Raw genomic sequence first — 18,054 nt, 5'->3', positions numbered from 1 at the left:
CTCGAGCTCGAATTTGACCGAGCTCGAGCCGGCTCGTTTAACATTCGAGCCGAGCTCGAGCTCATTTAACACTGGCTCGAAGGCTCGTCGAACCTTATTGAGCCAGGTTAATTTAATATTTTAGTAATTAAAATTATTAATACTTTTAAAATAAAGAATAAGTTAAGGAGGAGTTTGTGGCTAGAGCATATCATTTGGTGTATTTAAGGTCTACGGTTCAAATCTCCATTGGGACAGGCTTTTAATTTATTTTTCCAAGTCAAGCTCGAGCCGACTCGAGCTCGACTTGAGCTTGACTTGAGCTTGACTTGAGCTCGAGCTCGAGTTTAAACTCACAAGCTCGATCAAGCTTGAGCCGAGCTCGAGCCTATGCAGTTTTCTCGAGCTCGAGCTGGCATGAGCTCGAGCTCGGCTCAACTCGATTATAGCCTTAGAGTCAGAGACACTTTTCTAACACGTCTTTTCAGGGTATGATTTGAGGAGCGTGTGTGCCTCAGGAAGCGCGCACGCGCTCCTCGGGAGTTCTATATAAAGACCCCCAAGTTTCGACGGAGGTATGCATAATCTCTACTATAGCTACAGTTACCCTGTCATTTTGCTTTCTCGTTTCTTCTAAATCGTCGGTGGTTGACTTGAGCGGCGGAGGGTCATCGTCAGGGAACCCCTCCCTGGCTCGGCACTGACGTTGCTGTGGTTGTAAGTTTCATTGACGAGAAGTCCACCAACGATCAATAAGAGCGTCATATTCTCAGTATCTATCGTTTCGACTCTTGGACAGGATAAATATAATATTATATATATATATATATATATATATATATATATATATATATATATATATATATATATATATATATATATATATATATATATATATATATATATATATAACCAGGATTAGATATGAATGAATCAGATTCAATAATCGAGGATTGAGATGAGTGGGTTAGCTTTTTCCTTAAAGAAAATAAAATGAATATTTATAAAAATTTTAAAATTAGAAAATTCTATTAAAATAGTAATCATACACCATTTACATATTTATTTCTGAAATGGACCAAAGACATATATAGATTTAGAAAATTTTTAAATCACGCACTTACCCGACCAAAAAGCATATTGATTTGGGTGACCTTTCCGTTCTACTTCTTCTGCCACATGTCGATTTTCAATACATCTGAACCACATTTAAAAAAAATCTTATTCGAAAGTAATTTTTGTTGTTCGGATGCATGTGACATCATCATGTCTCATCCTCTCTCCGTTGTATGACATTGAGCTATGTGCTTATCATACCTCTTCTCTCTGTTATAAACTTAATGCCATTTCGAATGAGACCTGAAATAAGCAATGAAGGTATCATTAGATTCTTTACGGTCTCAAAATTTTACGGGACCTGAAATGAGTCTAATCAGACCTGTATAGGTTGGTCAAAACCAATTGATGAATGTAGATAAGTCTAATTGGATCAATTTCAAGTCCTGTGAATTTCTGAGACTGCAAAGAGTCTAATGATGTCCACTATTGCTTATTTCGACTTCTATGGAGGTGTTACAATATTAGCTATCTTTTAACTAAAATGCGGTCCTAGTCTCCGAGAAATCAGACTCACGTTAGGCCTTATTTGAATCATACCAGGCCTAGAGGATCTAAATCAGCACTACCATGGGTCTGATTTGATTCAGATTAGGCCCGAGGTGGGCTTGATTTCCCAGAGACTAGTACCACATTCTAACTGAAAGTTAGCATAACATTGTAGCATCTCTATAGAGGTCGAAATAAGTAATGAAGGACATCATTGAATTTCTTGTAGCCTTAGAAATCCATAAGACTTGAAATGAGTTTAATCGGACCTATCTAGGTCCATCTGTAGGTTTTGACTTATAAGCTTGGTCTAATTCAGATCAGGCCCAATGTGGGCCTCATTTCCTAGAGAATAAGATTATGTTTTAGCTGAAAGTTAGTATAATATTATAGCACCTCTAGAGAAATTGAAATAAGCAATGACGAATATCGTTAGACTCCTTACTATCTTAAAAACCCACAAGATTTGAAATGAGACTAATTGGACATGTCTAGGTCCATTAGTGAATTTTGACCACAATCTACTGATAGACTTAAACAGATCCGATTGTACTCATTTCAGATCCTGTGAATTTTTTTAGGCTGCAAAAAGTCCAACGATGCCCTTTATTACTTATTTCGGCCTCTCCGGGAGTGTTACAATATTATGCCAACTTTTAGCTAGAATGTGGTCCCGATCTCCTAGAAATTAGGCCCATGTTGGGTCTTATTTGAATAAGCGCAAGCCCGTGGTAGTGCTGATTCAAATCCTCTAGGTCTGGTTTGATTCAGGTAAGGCCAAATGAAAGCTTATTTTCTCGAGACTGGGACCTCATTCTAGCTAAAATTTATTATAATATTATAACACTCTCAGAAAAGTCGAAATAAGTAATGGAGGATGATACTATTAGACTCCTTGCAGCTTTAAAAATTCATAAGACATAAAATGAGTTTAATCGGATATATCTAGGTCTATCAGTGAGCTTCTGTCAAAATCAACCTAAATAAATTTGATTGGATTTATTTTCAGATTTTATGAATTTATAAGATGGTAAAGAATTTAACGGAACTCTTCGTTGTTTATTTTAAGTCCTATTCATGATAGCATTGTGTTTATAATAATAGAAAAATGTATGATAAGCACGAAACTCAATGTCACATAACGGGGAGAGTGATAGACATGATGAAACAAAAATTACTTTTAAATTAGATTTTTTGAAAATGTGACTCACGTATATTGGAAATCAGTATGTGAAAAGCTAAGGTTGACGGGAGGGTTAGAATAAAAACACTCAAATTAATATGCTTTTCTTCATTCTCAAAGCGGTGCTTTAAATTTTTTCCAAATTTACTTACTCATTTGGTCAAACCCGGTATTTATCTTGAAGAAATTGAAAAAAATAATAATTTGGAAAAAAAAAAAATCAACAGCTCGATCCAAGACCAAACTAAACAAACGGCGTGATTGGAACAGTTTGGACACGCGGTCGTATTTTAAACAACTCGACACGTCACGCAACGTTATCCATGCTGCCCGTCATCACGACTTGCACGTAATTCATGTTTCTTCACTCCTCCGTTAAAAATATCGACGAACTCAATTTTAAATCCCAAAAACTGACTAGAAAATCACTCGATTCGCGATCGATCTCCAAATTGAAGTGCTTAATCTCGATCCAACTGTGCAGTCGAGGCGAGAAAGGAAATGGCTGCAAATAGGAGGAGCAGCGGGAGTGGGCATGGAAACGTGAGGCTCGCGGCGGCGACGGGCCGTCGGTGGCCGCTGCCGTGGCGTCAGCCGACGGGGAGCGGCGGAGGCGGGAGGCTGCGGTTGGTGTTCCTGGTGCTAGCCCTGGCCTGCTGCTCGCCAGTGCTACTCCCTCTCGCTTGCCTCTCCTTCCCCCTGCTCTGCCTCACCAGGGTTTGCTTCCGGCTCGGGCGGCTGAAAACGATGGAGTGCCAACGAGAGCCAGAGTCGGTGGCGGCGGCAGAGCGACGGTTGCTGCACCGCTACTTGGAGGATCAACTGGGACTCGTCAGAGGCGGCCTCGCAGTCGACTTCGGCGGCGGCGTATCTTAAAAGGAGTCTAAAATTAAGAAATTTGCCTGCTTTGTTCTGTTTGGGTTGTGAAATCAGATGGCACAAATTAAAGAAATGGAGCCATAACAGCACAGAAACTGAAGCCGTGGTATAGCTCAATCGATTCAATTAGACCTTGTCTCCAAGAGGAATGCATCGAATTTTCACAGCAATATCTATGCAACTTCCTTCATCTTCTTCTTCGTCTACCATCCTCATAATTTCCTCCTCGCTCTGTAGTCAAATTTTTCAAGAAGCAGGGTGGGGGGATGGTTTCTGATTTCCTTGAAGTAATCCTATGCCCAAAACATCCGTCAGACAGGTTGGACTAGGGATTCAAACGAATTAAATTGGCTCGCGAGTTTTTTTTGACCTGGTTCAAAAAATATTCGATTCGTAGTCGAATTTGAACATGTTCGAACTTTTTTTCAAGCCGAATTCGAGCCCAAATTATATTATTCGATGGTTCGCGAACCGCTCGTGAACTTTAATATTTTATTAATATAAGTTAAATATATATTAAATAAATAAATTCTGATCCTTTCAAGTACCTATTTTCGAGTAATAGTTTTAATAGTTCACGAACATGTTCAAATCTTTCGAGTCAAACTCGAATCCGAGCTCGAGCCGAACTCGAACAAAATTTTTTGAATTTTTCGAGCTTCGAATTGAGCTCGAACTCTAATATACCTATTTCGAGCTGAATTCGAGCCTTAGATTTTTCTGCATATTCGACTCGATTTGGTTTATTTATACCCCGAGGTTGGACAATCTGTTACATTAGGAGAAATTAGTGAATTTAAATACATTAAATTAAATTCAACAGATCAAGCGGCCGAGTGGCAGTGCAGTTGAGTGTGCAAATCGGTCGAACATCCCAACATCTGGGTGAGTGGTACAATAGAGTAGCTGATCAGGCCGAGTGGCGTAGATTGACCGAGCGGGCGAGTACTTGACCGACAAGGGCAAGAGGTCAGTTGGGTAGAGTAGCCGACCGGGTAGCAGCACAGTTGAGCGGGCAGTGCGACTGAGTCGCAGATCAAGATGAGTAACCGACCGGGCATATAGGTCGCATGGGTAGTTAGGCCGACTGGGAGAGTCCGATCAGATAGAGTGGCCGATCGGGCAGTATGGTCGAACGAGCAGTGCAACCGATCACAGATCAAACTGAGAGTTCGACCAGGCAGAACAGCTGACTGAGTAGAGTGGTCGATTGAGAAGAGTGAGCGTATAGCCGAGCGGACCGAGTGAGCGTACAGCTGAGCAAATCGAGCGAGCGGACAGGCGAGTGACCTGTCGGGCAAGCGAGTGTGTAGCCAAGGGGATCGAGGCTTGCGATAGACACAGTTTCCTTGAAACAGATTCGCTTGCACCTCCGACTGTGCTTTGAGGCTTTCTCGGATTGTCTGTTTTCCAAGATACAATGACTAACTGTGATTCCCACCAAGCACGGGTGGTCATGACGAATTGAGAGGTACCCCACTACTATCACGGGTACTCCACCAAGCAAGAGATGCACGACAGTAGAGGAGGGGAACGTAGGTGAAGAGTTTTAGCATTTTGTGTGTGTAACCTTTTGCATGTGGTCGCAGTCTTCTTATATAGGAGCTCAGATCAATGGACAACGTTAATGATCATTAAACGCCGAGCTGTGAAACGTCAACGTTTTGCTTGACTGTATTAATCTTTAATTAATGCATCCGTTATATCCTTAAATAAGAGGGGGAAAGATTGTTCTACTTGGATAAATTTTGTCTCAACCGGTTCGTCATTCGACGCGCTCACAAGTTGTGCTTGCACACAAGTTAACTTGGTTCAGTATAATCTGGGACCACGTATGAGAGAGACCATCTTCCAATACATTTGTTCACATCATCAATATATGTAAATCAATATAAACCAATTAATATACCTTGAAACTCCTAATATAAGTCTAAAGTCTCATTTATAATGAAATTTTTTTTCTCTTCTATTTCTTCTGTGTTTATATATATATATATATATATCAAACAAGACGATCTTACTCTTCAATATTAATACTGTTGCCAAACATCACTAAATTCAGACTTATCTAGTCTGCCAAGACGAGCTTTATTCTCTGTCAAGCTAGATTATAGGTAGATCGAAGGCTGAGTTGGTCGGTATGGCCGAGCTTTCAGGATGGCCAAATTATCAGAAAAGGTTGAGCTATCAGGAACTGTCAGCAAAGGCTGAGCTATCTCGGAAGGCTAAGCCACCAAGTGCCGGAGCTGGGGTTGCCAATCAAATCGTTTCCTCGAAGTGATGGGGTGATTAAAGTATAGGGTGTTGATATATAAAGTCTTGGGATTAAAACTTAACGCATCCGAGTATGACCTCTCTTATGCCTTAGCCACTTACACTAATAATTAACAGTCACTCGTGATTTATCTCCTCCGTGTTGATCTAGGGATGGATTGACGAGAACGCTGAAATGAATAAATCACCTTTTACCACATGGAGTTGCTAATCAAACCGAATTTTATTTCCTTTTGGGCTACAATTTCATGGTCGCCTAAGCTTGTGGTTGTGATGGTATAGTCGCCTGACTCTAGAGAGCTTACAGTGGTCATGATTTGGGCTACAATTTCATGGTCGCCTAAGCTTGTGGTTGTGATGGTATAGTCGCCTGACTCTAGAGAGCTTACAGTGGTCATGATATCACTGCTAATTCGCGACAACCATGAGTTCGCGGCCTGGTGGCTTGAAATTATAGCCAGCTAGCTGCAAGCTCGCGGTCGCAAGGCAATTTAGCCACACCGGTACAAGACATTCTAGACACTTTTCTATGTTCATTATATTTGAAAATTATGAGAAAAATATTATAGGAGATGAAAGAATTAGATAAATTATTTTGTTTTTGTTGTAAATTTCTAATAAAAATTAATTACAATTCAAGTGGCAACAAAAGGTGATTCGTTCGCCCCCAGCGCCCCCATCAACTCGTCTCTAGGTTAACACGGAGGAGGTAAATCACGGGTGACTACTAGCCATTAGTGCAAATGGCCAAAATATGGAGGAGGTTATGCTCGGTCACGTCGAATTTCGACCCCAAGATCTCATATGGCAATATCTCATACCTTAATCATCGTATCGCCCCGAGGGGACTAAATTAATTACAATTCAAGTAGTAAATGAAAGAGGTAGAGATTGAAAAAATCTGAATGCTAAACTTAAAAGTCATGAAATAAATCGTAAATATATTATAAATATAAATATTTGATTTGATATTGAAATGAGATTATTTAAAAATAAAATTATTGATCAAAATATACCATAAAAGATGAAAAAAAAAGCATTGGAGGAATGTATTAATTAAAATTATTCAAGATAACAATCTGGATATTATAAAGTAAGAACATTTTAATTTCATCATCATTATTTTGATCATAATATATGATTATATTTGAAAATCATAGAAATAACATGTTAAACATAGTGGATCGGTGATTGATTGAGGGAAGATTCTATACTCCATGGAGGGACTTCTTTTTATCCTATGTATACAGAGATGAGCCAATAAAATGTCAGCGTCTAAAAATTAGGAGGAGTTTCTGACGAAAACCCTCTGAAGCTCAAGTCAGTACCAGTTCGGATGAGTGAATAAAGAATAGTAAGAACGTACGCGCGAGAATAAGTTACAGATGTTCAAAGAACGTATCTTATCAATGGAGAGGACCCTCTTTATATACCACCTCACATAACTTCCGCAATCATGAGGTGACCTAAGATGTCAGAAGTTATTGGGTAATGGAAAGAGTACAACCTAGATAATGCACAATAATTATCCAAGGAATCTTCAATTTACCTATATATATATATATATGTGTCATTTGTAACTTATGCATACCTTTGCCGAAGCTATTAAAAAAATATGTTGTTATAAGTGGTCGACTGATGGGAGACACAATAATCACTAAAGAATGTTTTAGAAGAATATTCTCTGACACAACTATTATTCTGAGAGGTTGTTATGATTCTCTACTCATGTTGTCGATTAAGTATATCCTGGCCAGCTTGTAAGGTCGACTATCTTTACACATGTCCTTGTAATAGGTTGCTTTGTTATGTATTGAATGTCATTAGAAATCTGTTCAAGAAATTATACTAATATGATGCACTGGGCGTATTGGAAGTCCATCTGGGAAGCAATATGAAGATAAGTACCGCATGCCTGGTCGGCTTTTTGTCTGGTCGAGCGTATGATGGGACACCCAGAGAAATAAAGCTATGTTTTGAGAGGTTTGGTCAGTATTTTGAGCCGAGGTACCTTAGGCCCGGTTTGCCCTTTGTTCGGTCGGGCGTGTAAAACCCGTCCAGTTCTATGATCGAATTGATACCCAAGCATATTGTCATGCTACCACCCATAGCGGCGTCCGGTAACAAGGTCGGTCAGGCGTGTGTAGAAAGGCTAATACAAAGGGACTTGACCTTTCCTTAAACTCGGTCGACCCTCTCCCAAACTGCTTGTGACCCGGTCGGGCTAGACCCGAGAGGTTCAGCACTGAGCAAGCAACAAAGCCAGATAGGGAATACTCCCTACCCTTGACTTTGACTGGCTCGTCATCTTGACTTTGACTGCCACGTCAACTTCAGAGTCTGTTCGATACAACCCATATCACTAGCCTCCTGTTCAAGTTTAGTCGAAGGAGGCATGAGTCCGACTGATTAGACCCAAGTCTAACTCTCGTCCGTTCATCCTTTTTATTAAGGTCGTTCAGAAATTCATGTTTTCCTTTGCGCCTTGAACACTTAGTAAATTTTTTCCCCCAAAAACTGTCTGTCAGAGGCGCTTTGTTTAGAAGAGAATACTGAGGATGCACGGAGAGGTACTTTAGCAGCAGAATGATTTAATTGTCACTTCCATCATAAATATCTATTTATGGGTAGACGTCACGTGGTGATTGTTGGAATCCCAAGGTTATTTTGATGTGATCAACCAAGTTAGGTTAGGTCCTGTGGTGTTTTAACCTTATGTCTAAGTGTGCAGGAGCTTAGGAACACAAGAAGTCGAGCAAAAGACGCAGCTAGCGAGAAGGACGACACGGGAGAGAGCCGACGGGCTCGGTGCGTTTGAGGGACGAGGTGCTGTGGAAGAGTACGTGGGCGGACAAGAAGGAAGCGCGCGGCGTTTCCGAGGGACGAGAAGCCGGAGCGGATGGTTGCTCGAGAACGCCGAAATTGGGTTCAGGTGAGCCTTATTTCGGTTGGCCGAAATCACCCAAGCAAGTAGAGCCGGAGTGGAAGACCCGGACTGAGGCGAGTAACACCGGAGCAGAGAGCCCGGACTGAAAAAAGTCAATCATATTGACTTTAGTGGTCCGGGCGCCCGGAACCCGACTTTGACCAGATCATGATTTGACCGTGATCTGTTGCGAAGGGGATAAAGTTTTATTTTCTTCCAAGCACTTGGAACCGTTCAGGCGCCCGACCAAGGCTATAAATATGCCCTTGGTCCAGAAGCTTTTCAATTAACAAACAATTAGTATTACAACACTTGTGCGCTCTTCTTTTAGTTTAGCTTCTCATTTCTGTACTTTCACTGTTGTAAGAGGCTTCTCCACCTGAAGGAGATATTTAGTGCAATCCATTACTTGGATTAACAACCTTCCCGGTTGTAATCAAGTCAAATCTGTAAGCCTCGTCTTTTTAGTTTCTTTTTTTATTTAATTTACGTAAGTGTTCTTTTAAAAGTCCGAGAAGAGTATTTTGGTTTTATATTGTGCAGGGCTATTCAACCCCCTCTCTAGCCGACCACCAAGGGACCAATAATGAATTGAAATGAAGCGATAGAAGGGAGGGGAGTGAATATCGCTCGTTAAAAACTTTTCTTTTCGTATCAACTTGTAAAACAAATATCAAAGTAAAACAATGGAAAATAAGATGGCAAAAGAAAGACATATGACTCAGGTGGTTACTTGGTTCGGAGCCTATATCGACTCCTATTCTAAGATCCGCCATCCTTGATCGCACCGTTGGACAATTTACTATAATTCTTTTTCCTGAATCTTCGAAAAGAAGCAATTCGTACAATGGAAGAATGATAGTAACACACTACTATCTTCTTGTAAGAATGCAAGCTACAAAAAATATACCCATAAAGAGTAGATGATTAAGCGAGCTGGCACTTCTCAGCGTAGTAGCTTGCACGTGGAGTTGTGGCACAGAATAGTAGAGTAACGAGCAGAATATAATAAAGGAATGTTCAGAGAGTTGTATCTTCTGAACAGACCTTGAGGTCCTTTTATAAGATAGGTTCAGTCAACCAAAAAGTCATTCGGTCGACTGATCCTTTCAATCGACTGATCCTCCTATCGGTCGACTAAACCCTTTACTTTCCTTCTTCAATGAGATTTGATCTCCTCGTATTTATGGTTTGGTTAACTAATCCCCTTGATCGGTCAACCGATTTTGTGTAGTGTCCCTGTTTGCCCAGATTTACCATTAATTCTCTAATTATTCAGTCGACTGATCGACCTGACTTCCATGTTTCTTTGGTTCGATCTGATCTCTGCTATGTCACCTTTGTTCAGTCGACCGAACCAGTAGATCGATTGACCGATCAGTCACTTTACTAAAATTTACTTCGAACTGATCTTTGTTCTATATCAACCTGGTTCGGTTGACTGATCCTGGTGTTCAGTTGACCGATAACTTTGGTTCCTACAAAACAGAGTTAAAACAAATACTTCTGTAAAACAAAGTTAGTATAGTGATAATATATGATGCATGGGTAGTAATATGCATGAATAGTAATTGACAGTAAAATTGTCTTGATCTCAATTTGGAAACCTTCTTGATTTCTTCAGTTGGATCATTGACCTACGATTGTTCCTTTTCGGAACACAACCTCACCATCGCTCCTCTACAGTTGCTTACCTCAACCTACCTACCAAACATTGATTTTCTAGGTTTGTTTGGACTTTACTGCTTAGCCTCGGATCATCTCACCAGGGCTTCCTCTCGATACCAGGTCCTCCAGACCTATCGAGATTTTCTGGCAAGTGTAAGGTCCTCTCGACCCACTTGGACTTCCTGCTTAGCTTCCACGATCTACTAAGACTTTTCCGGTTAAGTAAACATTCCACACACTTAGTTAACTTGTTAGATCACAACAAGACTTAACCTTAACCTTTGATAATATCAAAACTCAGGTTCGATCTGGTGCACACTGCACCAACACGTGGCACTACTCCTCGCTTTTTGAAATGACCTTTGACACATGCCTCTTCGTATAGCTCAACAACATATCTCCCCGTGCAAATCAACACCTCTCCATGTGTCCATTATTTTGATCAAACGATTGTAATTAAATCATATTCTATAAAAACCCTAAACAACTTCCACTAGCAACACTTTATCTTTCGTCTTCCTCGATTTTCTCAATAACATAATACCGGAAGCTCCATTAATAATCTATCTTTGGATAGAAAGTATTAGCTTGCAAGTAATATCCTGATGTAGTAATTCAATAATGATGATAAATAACATGTCAAATAATAACTTTTTTTGGACCGATGAATTATTCACATGTACATAATCGAATAACAATTACATGTCATGTAATCCTATTAAATATTCATCTTCCTTTGAGCCGGCTAGTATTCATATAAATTATATATATATATATATATATGACCTGTTATATCTTAAAATAAATTAATATCTAAAAGAAAGGTCACTTTGGTGACATTTTGTTTCAACTAATTCATTTTAAAAATATATAAAGTAACCATCTCATTATTTGAATAAAATGAAAATTTAAATTTTAGACCGTACACAAATTATGTGATGGGTTAGTTTTTTTAAAAATTTTTTTTTGAGAATTTTGAACGGACAAAACCTTTAGAATTCTGAAAAGAAGAAACCTTTGGAATTCTGAAGCAAAATCATGAAATTAATTGGAATTCAAAACAACAAAATCTTTAGAATTCTAAAGCCATAATGTAATAATCAAAATTAGGCGGTTGAAAGATATGAAAGAAATCATAAAAAAAATCTCTATGGTAAGAAATCGGAAACATAGCAAAAAAGACTGCAATATTATACCTGTACCGAATAAAGGAAGCCTTTTTTTTTTATTTCGCCGCCATAACCGCTGGACAATATTTCCCTCCAACCACCACTACTTGACAGTGACCGAAAGGCGGCGAATTTGCCTGATTTCCAACGACTCGAAATCCTAGATCGTGAAAAATTCCATAATCAATCTAGAAAATCCGACATCAAACCTTTTCGATCTACCAAAATCGAAGAATATGTACTGATTCTTAATGATTTAATATGAATAGTCGCTCCGATAGCACATGTTGTAGCATAAATTCATTATAAAATATTTTTAGAATCATTGTGTTAAATCACCGAGAATATTTAGCTATAACTAAAGTGGAAGTGTACTTGAAGCCATAATCTTTAGTATGTGAGAACGAGTGATTGATCTTTTAAATTTATGCGTTCTTCCTCGAGAGCCCTTTCAATTTTCTCTAGATCTTATTCTAGTAATAAGATTTAGTATATGGGAACATGATACACAAGATCTGAGGATCATCACCATTAAATAGATAATTCAACAATTACCACTTATTATTTCTGTTTTAGCTCATCATTAAAGTAGAAATTATACTTTTGGCCTCTATCAATAAAAAAAAAGCTCATATCGTATTAGATACATTAAAACTCAATAACCAAAACTTTAGATGATCATTTTAATTTAAGCTTAACTTTACTGAACAGCCTACAACATATAATCTCTCACATATAAGCCCATACAATTAATTGATCCAACAACCATGGCTAGGGGGGCTTACCTGCCTGATGAGGTAGAGTCTTGCAAGATCACCAGATTTATTCTCAGCCAGAGAATGCTGATTGACACTGATATCGGACTGATAAAACTGTGTTGTTGCAGTAGCATCAGTTAATGGCTCTGCATTTGTTTTATCCTTCTGTTTTGAATCAGTTACATGTCTCTGTTGCTGGGCATCCCTGTTTGAAGTTGGATTTGAGCTTTCCCCTCCCATCTGATTGGCTGCACATATACATTTGCTGTGTACTGGGTTCTTGAATCTGTTTATCAGATTCAGAAATTGTGTTGCACTGATTTGGAAATTGAGTGCTTTCCTTTGCTTGGCCAGCTCTGTTCTGCATGTGTGTGTCTATCTCTAGCACTTGCCTTTCCATTTGACCCGAGACAAGCAGTAGCCGAGTAGGGACACCTGCTCCTATTCATAAGATGCAACTTTGATCTTATGCCAAGTCTTCATCTATCCAGTCCTCATCCTCGATCGGCCTACCAATTTAGAGGTCAAAGAAAGACAAAAGACATGATGAGCACAAACGAATTTAATAACCTAAATGAGATTTTTTATAAAAAAATAAATCATGATTTTAAAGACTGATGATAACACCGTACGTTTATGTAATTGAATTAATGCGTCTATAATATCACCATGCCAATTATTTTAAGAGTATTCCAATCAGTATTATCATATTTGAATGACAAATGAGTTGCGAATAACTACTATTGCAAAAAAATAATTTTAAATTGACCATTAAATATTTAAATTTCGCTAATAATTCTAAATAACTATTGTTATGAGAATTTTGAAAGCTCCAATGAGTTTTTTTTCCGATCCATTTTTTTTTAATCTTTTTGAAAATGATTTTTAGTTTTACAAGAAGTCCATCAACATAAATGAATACGACGGCACTGAACAACCTCCTATAGATTACCATATCAAGATTATTATCGAGTGGATGCTTGAAAACTCAACTTTTTTAATTAAAAAAAAAGAAGCAATCATGCTATGCAACCATACAAATTAAATAAATATAATGAACTTTGTTATTCAACTATAATGGTTTTCTATCTTACCTCTTCACCATGTCCGGCTGAATTCAAGGAGCATATATAAACATTTCGCACATGTGAGATGATCGGTCAATCTTTGCCTGTCTGAGTTTCGCATCTACTTTCCAGTTGTGGGCAACCGACAATCCTCAAATCTTCCAACATATGTAGATTCTTCAAATCCATTGGCACCCTTTCTAATCGTGGGCAATTCCGGGTTGTCAGTAAACGAAGAGACTTTAGATGCTGTAGCCAGTCAGGCAAGGTTGTGAGATTGGAAATTCCATCTATATATAATTTTTCTAGTTGAGCACTATTTGCTACTTCTGCTGTCATCAACGACTGCAATTCATCACAACAACAAATACTTAATTCTGGATTTTCATACCCTTTATTGTATTTGTAGATAGATGATACATGTGCACCAATTAGAGACAATCCTTTGAGCGTGTGTAAGTGTTGCAGTTGCCCACGTAAATTGACTTTGTTGCCACAAATCTGTATTTGAAACTGATGTACTGAATTCAAGATTTGTATGAGTTCTTCTGGCTGCCATATAATACTTGGACAACCTAAGAGCCGTATAAAACAAAGAGAATTGAGATGCCCCACTTCCGACGGGAAGGATGCCAAATTATTACACCATTCAATGGTCAATGAGCGAAGCATTTCTAGGTGCTGCATTTCATTCCCAGGAAGAGATTGGAGTTGTGTCCATTGTGTAATTTTTAATTTTGTCAAGGATGTGAGGTTTCTGATGTAGCCATTTGGAAGAAATGCCATGTCGTTTAGATTTCCCACTCTGAGAACAGAAAGAGAAGTTAGCGTTCCCATACATGAGAGTATGCTCCCATTGCATTGTGATATCTCAAGGTGTTGGATTGTAGGAAGCCTCGGCATACTTTTCAAATTAGGACAACAGAAAATCTTCAGACTCTGCAATTTAGGGAACAACTCATCGACACCATGATACTCTGACCATTCCTCTAACTTATGCATCCGTTCCAAGATGAGTTTTTGAAGGGAAGGAAAGCCTCCATACCCATAGAACTCCGCACCCATCTGTGTGATGCCACCCATAGATTGTAAGCTAAGGTTCTTAAGAAATTGTAGATTTCCAAACGGAGGAATATGCTTACAACCACAGGAGATGTTAACTTCAACCAAATTTGGCAATTGTAACTCTATCAACCATGTTGGAAATTGTCGGCTCCAATACTTCTCTATGCGCAACTTCTTTAAGCTCATGTTGGGACAAAGATCATCCAACATGTCTTTGTCATATCTTTTTGAAGCATTAAACTCTATGCATAGTTCATTAAGATCTTTATTCTTCAAGATTTTTTTTCCACCACAAGAATAATTCTTAAAATCTTTGGAAAATTTAATTTTCATTTTTCCACGAAGCTTCAAATCCTCAAGCTCTATAATTGAGCATGTGCTAGTTTTGTCACCCGCAATAAAGAGAGGTAAACTTCGAAGATTAGTTAATCGAGATAATCCACAAGGCATGTGTGTCAATCTATAGTCACTTTTGAAAAAATTGAGATCCTGGAGGTTTTGCATATTTCCTAATTGTTTTGGTAGCTCTTGAAGTTTTTTATTGAAACTGAGATTGAGATACTGTAAATTGGAGAGAAGAGTTATGGAGTCAGGCAAAACTTTAATTTTATTGTTAGATAAGTTGAGGTACCTCAAATGTATCAAGTTTCCTATTGACGTCGGCACCTCCTTGATGCCATTGTAACTTAAATCTAACACCCGTAAAAATTTCAGTTCTGAGAAGACTTCAAGTAAATTGATACTCAAACATGAAAATGTACGTGGGGATATAAAGGTACGCAAGTACAATGGTTTCTTATTTAAGAGCTGAGAAAATATATCATTTGGTAACTCTCCCGGAAATAATTGCAAATGATATGTTCGTTTTCCAATATCTTTCACCGAGTCTTGTTTAGAATTCCAGTATATATTTGCAGATACTGATCGTGCCAGATCATACATCAAATCATGCATCTTGCACTTGGTTACATAACTATCATCTTCAAAATCACGAGAAGGTGCCAGGATAAAGAATGATCCCATTACTAGATCATTAAAGACATGGTTGCCATTTGTTTCAGCATCAAAATTTCCTTCTGAGCATACAAAACCATTTGCTATCCACAGTTTTATTAATTCATCCTTTGTCATCCAATAATTTTTTGGAAATAGGGAGGCAAATGCAAAACACTTCTTTGACCGTACAGGGAGAGTGTCATAGCTAAACTTTAGTACATCTAACACTTTATCTTCCTCATTTCCCAACTGGCTTATTTCACTCTTCAATACCGAGGACCAGTAAGCTTCCTCTCGAGTGCCACGGAGCATGCTACCAAGGGATATGGCAGCCAAGGGCACACCACCACATTTCTCAACAATCTTTGCACCAATGTTCATCAAATTTTGATCCGCTACTTCGTCTCCAAAAGCAAATTGATAAAACAAGGACAGACAATCATCTCGGGACAACTGTTGTATTTGGTGGGTGGTATTGGATGAGCCCATAATTTTAGAGACCTGTTGGCTACGGGTTGTCACCAAAATTTTGCTTCCTCTCAATCCGCATGTTAAGGCTGTTTTCAATGCAATCCACTTTGATTCATTTTCATTCCATACATCATCCAGTACAAGAAGAAATCTCTTCCCAGATAATTCATTTTTCAGCTTCTGCTTCACTAAATATATTTCTGAGATGTCGACTGATGCACCAGTAGCCAGTTCTAAAATAGACTTTATTATCTTTGTGGGATTAAATTCGGCCCCAACAACTTTCCACATTGTCAAACTTGCAAAATAGTCTTGCACCCTCTCATCATTGTAAACAAACTGAGCAAGTGTAGTCTTCCCTAGACCACCCATCCCAACGATGGAAATGACCTTCAGTGTGACATTGTTGCTATCATAATCATCATCCTTTGTTAACATGTTGACAATCATCTGCCTCTCTGTCTCTCTCCCTGTAACCAAACTATCGTAAAGGCTTGGTTCCGACATGCGGATACTGCCTTGTGGCAAATTGTGAAGAAAGGACTTTTGCAGCAAAATATAATCCAGACTTTTTGTTATAGCTTTTATCATGACACCAACCCTGCTTTTAAACAGTAGTTGATTATTAGAAGAAAAGAAATCACGCACCATCCCAAAAGAAGTATTTGATCTCTGCTGCTTCTGGAAGACTTTGGTGTCATAGTAATCCACAACATCCTCGAGATCACGGGCTAAGTATTTGAGCTTCTTGAGCAAGTCCTTTACAGCATCATCAATAAAAGGGCGGGAGTCGAGGTCTTGGATCACCTTGTCAATGATCGTGGACAAGTCCTTGAGCTTGTCCATCTTCCCTTCGATATCAGTTATAGCCTTGACTTTGAAGTTGAGTTGGAGGAGATCTACTACCTTCTCACTTATAAAATCTACTACTATCTCGCCCATCAAGAGAGACGCATCAATTGCCAATTCTACTGCCATAGCTCCGGATGAAGGATGCAGAAGTTTGGTGTGGATATGGCTAACAATAGCTTGGATCGGAGGAGAAAAAACGAAGCAATAATTTGCAGGGCGACGACTTCTTGAAGTCTTCCTTTTTGAGGAATTATTACAAAAAAAGGGTTTGGTCGCTAACTCTCCGTTACTTATAAATTCCAGCTCACCTTGTCAGTGATGTTGTATTAATTAAATCTACGTCGCTAACGCCACACACCGATTAAAATATATGCATGCAATTATTTACTTGGAGGAGAAAAGAGAAGCAATAATTTGCAAATATTAAATTAAAATAAAAAATAATATTTGGAGTTCGAACCATAAAAAGTTTTCTCATGAAAATAATCTTAAATTAAAATAAATAAAAATAAGATTTTTTTCCCTAAAATAATAAAAAGGAAATAAATAATAATAATAATAATATATATATATTTTTTTGTCTAAAATTGTTTTTTTACAAATCATGCCGACTTCATAAAGAAATCATTTTTAAAAAATTAAAATAATTTTATAATTTAATCCAACTATGTACATAGCATTATCCATTCATTAAATCTACCTCGTGAACGCTACAGCAATGATTTCATTTGGTTCGATCCAGGTTATTTGGATTATTTAATTCGTTTTATTCAAATTTTATAATTTCTTAAATCCAATCAAAAAATAAAATTGAATTAACTATAAATCAAACTAAATTATCCAAAACTAATTCGGATTAGTACTAATTAACTCTTTTGTTATTTTAAAATTTTAATATTCTTCGAATAAATAAACTCAATTTAGATTACAAATAAATAAACTCTAAATTTCATAAAATAATTTTATTCAATATAAGAAAAAACTTGCACCTTACAAAGATTCCAAAGATTATGTGGGACCGTTGCGGCCGGTTAGAAGGGGGTTGTTGGATATCCCTGTAAAAATAAAAAGACAAACAACCCTTCTTCAAACTCTTTAAGCTAACACTTGCATAAATAAAGCAGAGCAAATAAATAAAACATTAAAAGACGAGGCACAGGGA

At 38.1% G+C, this 18,054-nt stretch overlaps 2 protein-coding genes across 2 annotated transcripts; both read right to left on the bottom strand.

Moving 5' to 3' along the window:
- Nucleotides 1–12,371: 12,371 nt before the first annotated feature.
- On the bottom strand, nucleotides 12,372–14,894 carry LOC121987746 (disease resistance protein TAO1-like). The gene is made up of 2 exons (XM_042541482.1): nucleotides 13,536–14,894; nucleotides 12,372–12,950 (listed from the first exon to the last, which is right to left on the bottom strand). Exon 1 carries the CDS (start codon nucleotides 14,781–14,783, stop codon nucleotides 13,602–13,604), a length of 1,182 nt encoding a protein of 393 aa, XP_042397416.1. The 5' UTR covers nucleotides 14,784–14,894; the 3' UTR covers nucleotides 12,372–12,950; nucleotides 13,536–13,601.
- A 188-nt stretch (nucleotides 14,895–15,082) lies between these two features.
- On the bottom strand, nucleotides 15,083–17,018 carry LOC121986934 (putative disease resistance protein RGA4). Its single transcript, XM_042540857.1, has 2 exons — nucleotides 15,205–17,018; nucleotides 15,083–15,134 (listed from the first exon to the last, which is right to left on the bottom strand). The coding sequence occupies exons 1-2, from the start codon at nucleotides 17,016–17,018 to the stop codon at nucleotides 15,083–15,085; spliced, it is 1,866 nt and encodes a 621-aa protein (XP_042396791.1).
- Between the last annotated feature and the right edge of the window lie 1,036 nt (nucleotides 17,019–18,054).

Source organism: Zingiber officinale, chromosome 5B (assembly GCF_018446385.1).
Source record: "Zingiber officinale cultivar Zhangliang chromosome 5B, Zo_v1.1, whole genome shotgun sequence".
In the NCBI taxonomy this organism is placed as follows: domain Eukaryota; kingdom Viridiplantae; phylum Streptophyta; class Magnoliopsida; order Zingiberales; family Zingiberaceae; genus Zingiber; species Zingiber officinale.
This window is presented reverse-complemented; position numbering and strand designations above follow the sequence as displayed.

What these genes read in the sequence shown, in the direction of transcription:
- LOC121987746 (XM_042541482.1), bottom strand. Translation starts at nt 14,783, where the DNA reads ATGTTGGATGATCTTTGTCCCAACATGAGCTTAAAGAAGTTGCGCATA.
- LOC121986934 (XM_042540857.1), bottom strand. Translation starts at nt 17,018, where the DNA reads ATGGCAGTAGAATTGGCAATTGATGCGTCTCTCTTGATGGGCGAGATA. An exon ending in GGAAACTTGATACATTTGAG is followed by an intron (nt 15,135 to 15,204) that starts GTACCTCAACTT and finishes TCCAATTTACAG; the next exon opens with TATCTCAATCTCAGTTTCAA.